This window comes from Anomaloglossus baeobatrachus, chromosome 4 (assembly GCF_048569485.1).
Source record: "Anomaloglossus baeobatrachus isolate aAnoBae1 chromosome 4, aAnoBae1.hap1, whole genome shotgun sequence".
NCBI classification, from domain to species: domain Eukaryota; kingdom Metazoa; phylum Chordata; class Amphibia; order Anura; family Aromobatidae; genus Anomaloglossus; species Anomaloglossus baeobatrachus.
This window is the reverse complement of record NC_134356.1, coordinates 641,740,966-641,749,578: the sequence shown is the minus strand read 5'-3', so window position 1 is coordinate 641,749,578 and position 8,613 is coordinate 641,740,966. Positions and strand designations below refer to the sequence as shown.

The 8,613-nt window shown below is 40.8% G+C and overlaps 1 protein-coding gene across 1 annotated transcript; it reads left to right on the top strand.

The window, feature by feature from the left end:
* Positions 1–3,036: 3,036 nt before the first annotated feature.
* On the top strand, positions 3,037–3,981 carry LOC142301997 (olfactory receptor 5G26-like). The gene has a single exon (XM_075343069.1). It carries the CDS (start codon positions 3,037–3,039, stop codon positions 3,979–3,981), a length of 945 nt encoding a protein of 314 aa, XP_075199184.1.
* Positions 3,982–8,613: the final 4,632 nt, after the last annotated feature.

Here is an 8,613-nt window from a genome sequence, read left to right as displayed (position 1 = left end):
CGCGATCAGCTGAGCTGTCACTGAGGTTACCCGCGGCCACCGCTGCATCCACCGCTGGATCCAGGTAACCTCAGTGACAGCTCAGCTGATCGCTATACTCATCTCATTAGCTGCGTGGAGGTGACCGGAGCGGCGGTGTCTTCTGCAGCTCCTGTCACTTCCATGCAGCAGAGCTGGACGCGACGCTGGAGGACTGTGGAGTACGCCGGACATGGAGGGTTTGTCGGGGTTAATAAATTGGTAATGAGGGACTTTGTTAGTGTTTTTTATTTCTAATAAAGGATTTTTCGGGTGTGTGTGTTTTTTAACTGTAATTTACAGATTAATCATGGAAGGAATCTCGGGGAGACGCCTGACATGATTAATCTAGGATTTAGTGGCAGCTATGGGCTGCCATTAACTCCTTATTACCCCGATTTGCCAACGCACCAGGGTAAATCGGGAAGAGCCGGGTACAGCCCCAGAACTGTCGCATCTAATGTATGCGGCAATTCTGGGCGGCTGCTGACTGATATTGTTAGGGTGGGGGGCTCCCCATAACGTGGAGCTCCCCATCCTGAGAATACCAGCCTTCAGCCGTATGGCTTTATCTGGCTGGTATTAAAATTGGGGGAACCGCACGCCGTTTTTTTTAATTATTTAATTATTTATTTCACTGCACAGTATACACACACCGGCTGCTGTGATTGGGTGCAGTGAGACAGCTGTCACTCAGTGTGGGAGCGTGTCTCACTGCAACCAATCATAGGCGCCGAAAAGCAGGACAGCAGGGAATAGGAGATTGATTAATGAGCGGCCGGCTTTTTCAAAAGAGGAAAAGCCACCGGAGTTTGAACAGCTGTGCAGCGCCGCGGCAGTGATCGGGGAACGGTAAGTAAGAGAGAGGGGGGGGAACTGACCGACAGACTGTGAGAGGGGGACAGACAAGACAGAGAGAGACAGACCGACGGACTGAGGGAGATAGAATAAAAAAAAAAAAATGACCGACATCGCTAGTAAAAAGCACAAAACGTGCGTTTTGGACATCGGAGTGCCACACAAGGTTTTCATGTAAAATCTTTCATGTATTAATCTCAAAAAGTAACATACACCAGCAATATCTCACTATTGAGTATGTGCCCTTAACATTTCCGCCATGAAAATTCATTTTGGTGTCATTTTGGAAGGTTTTCTGGTGAGTCCGTAAAAATGGCGTAAAACTCGGACAAAATTGTTCACATCTGTGACTTTTGAGTGATAAATGCTTCAAGGGGTCTTCCCCATGCTGATGCCATGTCATTTGAGCACTCTTCTGAGACTTTTGTGACATTTTTAGGGTTTCTCCATGCTGCCGGGGGGTCATTTCACAAAAATACTCGGGTCTCCCATAGGATAACATTGGGCTCGGTGCTCGGGCCGAGTACACGAGTATCTTGGGAGGCTCGGCCCGAGCTTCGAGCACCCGAGCTTTTTAGTACTCGCTCATCACTATTGATAATCTAGGAAAATTAAGTTAATTTTTTTTTGTATAAAATCATAGCTCTGCAACATTAATAAAACCCTTAGCCACCAAACCTAATCTTTTACCTCACATCACATCACTAAATTTTACTACATGCCTTTAAATAATTCAGCATAATATTAGAGATGACCATATCCTTTAAAATTCAATTCGCCCGCTTACCAGAATTTTCCCGAGACATTAGATTCACTGTGAATAAACTTAAGTGAATCTCAATATTGAAAAGTTTGTAATTAATCATGAAGTACATGTGGGGAAGAGCAGGGAGAGAAGAAATAGAAATAGAGAAGTCCGCTGAACATAAGAGATTACATCCTACAGGAGATAGAAAACTCAGCTGATCATAAGAGCTTACACTATAGGAGAGGGAAAACCCCTTTGATCATAACAACTTACACTCTATAGGAGAGCGTAAACCCTGCTGATCACAAAGCTTACACTATAGGAGAGAGAAAACCCAGCTGATCATAAAGCTTACACTATAGGAGAGAGAAAACCCAGCTGATCATAAAGCTTACACTATAGGAGAGAGAAAACCCAGCTGATCATAAGAGTGTACACTCTATAGGAGAGAGGAAATCCCACTGATCATAAAGGCTTACACTCTATAGGAGAGACACTGAGAACCCTGCTGACCATAAGAGTGTACATTCTATAGGAGAGAGAAAACCCTGCTTATTATTAGAGAGTACACTCTATAGGAGAGACAGTGAGAACCCCACTGACCATAAGAACTTACACTTTATAAAAGAGAGAAAACTCCACTGATCATAAGAGCTTACACTCTATAGGAGCAACAGTGAGAGCCTCGCTGACCATAAGAGCTTACACTCTACAGCAAAGAGAAAAAACCCACTGACCATAAGAACTTACACTCTAAAGGTGAAAGCGAAAAACCAACTGACCACAAGAGCTTAAACTGAATAGGCAAGAGACATAGACGACCCATCTCACTGTCAGAGTTTACATTCTTTAGGAGAGAGGAAAAGAGAGGGTGGACCCCACTTACCATAAGAGCTTACACTTTACACGAGAGAGATTTACCCAGTGACTCTGGAGATGGAAAATCACTCTGCCGTACAAACTGTGCTCCACTGGGAACCACTCATCTGTGATGGCTCAGGTACCACTGTACAAGGTGTGATAATCCTCTGGATGTCATACCTGAAGGACATTATGGAATGGCCCCCATGGCCACAAAAAAAAACATTCGCCCGCTCTCTGCTGCTTCATCAATGTTAGAAATGGTACCAGGCAAGGTTTTTTGTGAGCTGGAAGTCAAATCTTAAAATGTTTGAATTTATGTGAGACCATAGATTTCAGATAATTCAACTCAAATACAAAGCTCTGCTGATCGATCCACTCATCATTACAGTATAACCTTTTAAAAATAGATCTTTGGGACAAAAATACATTGTTAAACCTTAGAAGCCACCAAAACCCGTCTTTCTATTACTTTTTAAGCTCTGCAGTATAATGGTTGGATCCTAGATGTGGTGAACTATTATTCTCTTTTCTTCTTTTTCAGATTCACGATGGACATTGTGAACCACACAGCTATCACTCAGTTCATTTTGATAGGACTAACCAATGCCCACGGCCTTCAAATACTGTTATTTATTCTATTTTTAATCGTTTATGCCTGTTCCTTCTTGAGTAACCTTTGTTTGATGCTTTTGATAGTGATGAATCATCATCTTCATACTCCTATGTATTTTTTCCTTAGTCATTTGTCTTTTGTTGACCTATGTTATTCTTCGACTATTACCCCCAAGATGCTGGCAGATCTTACCTCGGAGTCCAAGTCTATTTCATCCTTAGGTTGTTCCACCCAAATGTTTACCTTTGCTATGTTTGCCACATCGGAGAGTTTCTTAGTCACTTCCATGGCATACGACCGTTATGTAGCAATTTGCCAACCACTTGCCTATCATAGCATCATGAATAGTTCTACATGTTGGGCTTTGGTATCTGGAACCTACTTTAGCAGCTTCGTGGCATCCCTTACACACACTATTACTGTTTTTAACTTTCCCCTATGTGGCTCCAATGAAATCAATCACTTCTATTGTGACATCCCCCCACTTCTGAAGCTTACATGTGTCTACGCTCACATCCGTAAACTCGTTGTCTTTTCAATGGCTCTTGTGATGGGGGTTATTTCTTTTTTTGTCATTCTGATGTCCTATGTCTTAATAATATATAATATTTTGGGAATTCATTCGGCAGAAGGACGACACAAAGCATTTTCCACCTGCGCATCGCACCTTATTATTGTTATCTCTTTCTACAGCACTGTATTTGGAATTTATTTCCGTCCAAGCTTGGGATTAAATTTGGACAGTATTGACAAGGTTTTCTCCATATTTTACACTGTGGCCTCCCCATTATTGAACCCTATAGTGTACAGTTTTAAAAATGAAGAAGTTAAAAAAGCATTAAAAAATATTTTAGGTGTTAACATTTTATCACACACTTAGGCCTTTTTTTCCAGAAATTATTCATTTAAATATTAGAGAATCATATATTGTATCTAAATATTAGCTACAGTCATGTATTTATGGAAATCACAGGATGGATAGACATTGGCAAATAATAAACAAAGGAAAAAAGATTTTCAAAAACTCTTCATTTATTCATTACCTAGTATGAGCGAAGTAGCAATCCCCACACTTATACACCTTGGCTGATAAAATGCTCCAATGCTCGGTAGTCAAATCAAGCAGGTCTGACGTCCGGACAGGCTCAACTCAAGTACCGAGTATAATGGAAGTCAGAGGGAAACTCAAGAATTTTCCAGAAAACACTAACAGGAGGGCTGGGTAGGCAAGAAAATCATTTAAATGGATGGAACAGCATGGAAATGGAATGGGGACAGCATCTCTGACTCTGAGGTCGTTGCTGGAAAAAAGTCACAATACGCCACTTTTACGGACCGACAATAAAACATACAAAACAGAAGATACAATGGATTTTGCAAGAAGAAATGTTAGAAAACATTATTTCCTGTATAATAACTTGTATGTAAGGTAAAATTAAAAAAAGGGGGAAAAACGCCTCCTCCACCTCTTAATAGCCGGTCCATCTCTCACCATATTTGCCCTTCGCCTATGACTACAGTAGATGACTTAAGCGGGCTTTACACGCTACAATATATCTAACGATGTGTCGGCGGGGTCATGTCGTAAGTGACACACATCCGACATAGTTAGTGATATTGTTGTGTGTGAAACCTATGTGCGATTGCGATTGAACGAATAAACGTTGACCGCATACACGTCGTTCAAAACCTAAAAATTGAACGTCGGGTTGTTCAATGTTCCCGAGGCAGCACACATCACAGTGTGTGACACCCTGGGAACGATGAACTGCAGCTTACCTGCGTCCCGCGGCTCCCGCCGGCTATGCGGAAGGAAGGAGGTGGGCGGGATGTTTACGTCCCGCTCATCTTCGCCCCTCTGCTTCTATTGGCCGGCTGCTGTGTGACATCGCTGTGACGCCAAACGTCCCTCCGACTGCAGGAAGTGGATGTTCGCTGCCCACATCAAGGTCGTATGGTAGGTAAGTACAGTACATGTGACGGCAATTAATCGTTTGTACGACACGGTCAACAAATTGAACGTGCCACACATACGGCGGGGGCGTGTCACATCGCATACGATATCGTATGCTTAATTGTAAGGTGAAAAACAAAAAGCCAGCACTAAATGTGCACTTCAGCACTAAAATTCCAAACTGTACTTATTATAAAAATTTTGAGATTTTTGGCAAAAAATTGCAATTTCTTGAGCTGCCTCGCCACCTCACGGCAAATCTCATTTGAGGCAGTCCTACACTAAAATATTTTTATAAAATGGGCCATACGGCCTCACATATGAATAGTAGAACTGCTCTTAGCAGCACTCACCTGGTCTATTTCAATCCCGTACCCATGACTGAGTCATGGCTGTGGGCGGGACAGGTCCAAGCAAATGCTGCATGAAGTAATTGTAAGGTGTAAAGCAGGCTATAGTAAAGGGGAAAATAAAGCTACACCCACCGATAGTCACAGGTAAATGTAACTGTAACACTTTACTACTTTACTTTACTACTTTATCTGGGCATGTGGTGTATGTGACATGGTCAGACATATCCTGTTTAATTTATGTTGAAGGGACTCTGAAACTCACAAAGTCTATGCGGACAATGCAAGAACTGCTAACAATTAGAAAGAAGAGGGACTCTGATACCCCCTGTATTAGACATAAAGGAGGGCCTCATACACATTCTGTTAAAATTGTTAGGTAGTGGGACTCCTAGACTCATAAAGTCTACACACTAAGTGTAAGGGCTACCAAAATTTAGAAAGATGTACTACAATACACCCTTGAAGACAATAAGAGAAGGACACAGAAAATATTTTTTCCCATTTTTAAGGAGTGGGACTCCTAGACTTGTAAAGCCTATGCCAAAGTGCAAGGGCACAAAAACATTTACTCCTGGGGGGTATACATCTACATAAGTAAGAAAATTGTAGAGGTAGGCCTGATACTCATCTTATAAAAACTATGAAGGGGGCATCATATACCCTGAAACAATTAAGAGTGATGGTCATATGTTAACCCTCTAAATTTTTTCAATGAGGGCCACCTGTTTACCCTCATAAAATTTCGAGCAAGGGCTACCTGATGACCCTCTAAAAATTTTGATTAAAGGCCGCCTGTTTACCCTTTTTATATCTGGACCAAAGACCACCTAAAGACCCTCTAAATATTTGGAGCAAGCGCCGTCTGATGATCCTCTAAAAATGTAGAGCGAGGGCTGCATGATGACCCTGTTGATAGAGAAAAGGAGGAGAACAAGAAAAAGAAGAAAGCATAAACAGTATACCATATAGGGGTGGGATGGGGTGCATCGGAAAACACCACAAAAAAAAGGAACACTTGAATTCACTTGGGGTTCCGCTTCTGTCATCCAGTGAAGTTGAGGAGTTTAAGCCAATCCAGATCTTGTTCATATTAAGAAAAATCAACCTGTTAGCATTTTCAGTTGATCAGTTATTATGCCCTAAAAACCCGCTCTGTCAAAATGCTGGTGGAATGACAGGCCAGCACATCCAAGGCATAAATTGACAGTTCAAGCCATGTGTCCAGCTTGGATACCCAATAGCTTTACGGCATAGAGGAATCAAAGAGGATGATGGTACAGTCGCTAGGCCATCTTACAAACCTTTTCCTTCCATGTCAGACAACCCCATGCATTAGGGACCAGACCATTGATAATGTTCATCTGCTTCTTTTAGACCTGGTGTGTGTCTCTCTCCTTTCTTCTCCTTAGTTGCCCAAGTAACAATGAACTCTGCCACCAGCATTGTCAGATGATAATTTTTGCACTAATACTTCAGCTAGAGCCTTCTGGAATTGCACCATTTTTCAAGCCCTCACCGCAGAAGAAAGGACAGTTAGAAAGCTCACCTTGTAGTGTGGGTTGAGAAAGGTGATTAACCAGTAATCAGTGGTGGCCAAAATGCATATAATGCGAAGGTCATGTGAAAGGCAGGGAAGCATAAAGTCAGCCATATGTGCCAGACTCTTAACAGGTGAGACTTACTTGTCCCCACCAAGAGGATGACTTTTCATCTCCTCGTGCTCTCTTCCTCCTCCTCTTCAGGTCATCAACACTGAACAGACAGGATGAGGCTGGTGTGGGTAGTATCCTCTTAAGTGCTGCTCTCACTATTGACAGATGCAAATGCGGAGCTAAACTGTTAGGATTAGCGATTTCACCAAGTTTAGGAGTTACACCAGGAGCTTAACTGTGTATATGAGTTGAAATTCTGTATCTACTCGTGCCAGTACAGATATAGTATTGCATGATTAGAAAGACGGGGACATCAGAAAGCATAGTGGGCAAAAATATGGACGGGGGAAGGGTGTAAATATTCATTTCCATTAACACGTGTTCCAATTACTGATGCCGGTGAGAGGGATGGGCAAGAGAAGGCAGTAAATATTCATTTCCACTAACACATGTTCCAATTACTGATGCCGGTGAGAGGGATGGGCGAGAGAAGGCAGTAAATATTAATTTCCATTAACACACGTTGCAATCACTCATGCCGGTGCAGAGGGGTGGGCAGGGAAAGGAAGTGAATACTCATTTTCCATTAACGGGCAACCCAATTGCACATGTTAAGACAAAATATAAAACATTCCCTGAAAATAAGCCCTAGCACATCTCTTGAAGCAAAAAATAATATAAGACCTTGTCTTATTTTCGAGGAAACACAATTGTTCCGGTGGGCAGCCGGACTGGAAATAGCTGATCGGCAGAGATGACAGGTTTTTTACTCCCACTATCAAACATTGATGACTTATCATCAGACATCAATGTTAAAGTCCCGAACAACCCTTTTAAGTATTTTACTACATATCATGTTAACGGATCTCTCATTGAACTCTATGTTAAAAATCCATCTGCTCAGACTTGTCATTGTCTTCTACTGTATTCTTGAATATTATCTCTTTTTTATAATATCTATATTGTATAGTATGTATTTCTATGACCTCATATAGTCCCATTCTGTGTATCTTACTGCCTATTAAACAAGATTAAACATTTTATTAAATATACTTTAAAAATTCAGCTTCTTACAATATTCTCAAGAGCCACCACTCAGGAGAAATTTTTAGTATAATAATTAATCTCAAGAATATCGAGATTTCTCAAGAGGACATTCATTTTACTTATATATATATTGCATAAAAAGGAATACTGGAATATATAATCTGGAAATAAAAAGAACAAGTGAAGCGAAAAACTAAAAGGCAAGCCTTTTGTTTTAATGATTAAATTTACTATTATAAAATAATACATTGTAATATTATAGATTTTCATTTTTATTTCATTTTGATTTTAATAAGTTTCTTCTAATACAAATATATAAAATTTTACCTTAATCCACATAACACAGCAAAATAATATGTCAAGAGTTAAAAAAAAGTTTAATTTGACATTGGCTTATGCATTGTTAAGTGGTCTTAATCCTCTTAAGTGATATAACCTGCCAAGACTTATCAATATGGGACGTTATTTGACAATTTAACCCATTGCTACATCTGTTTTATTTTATT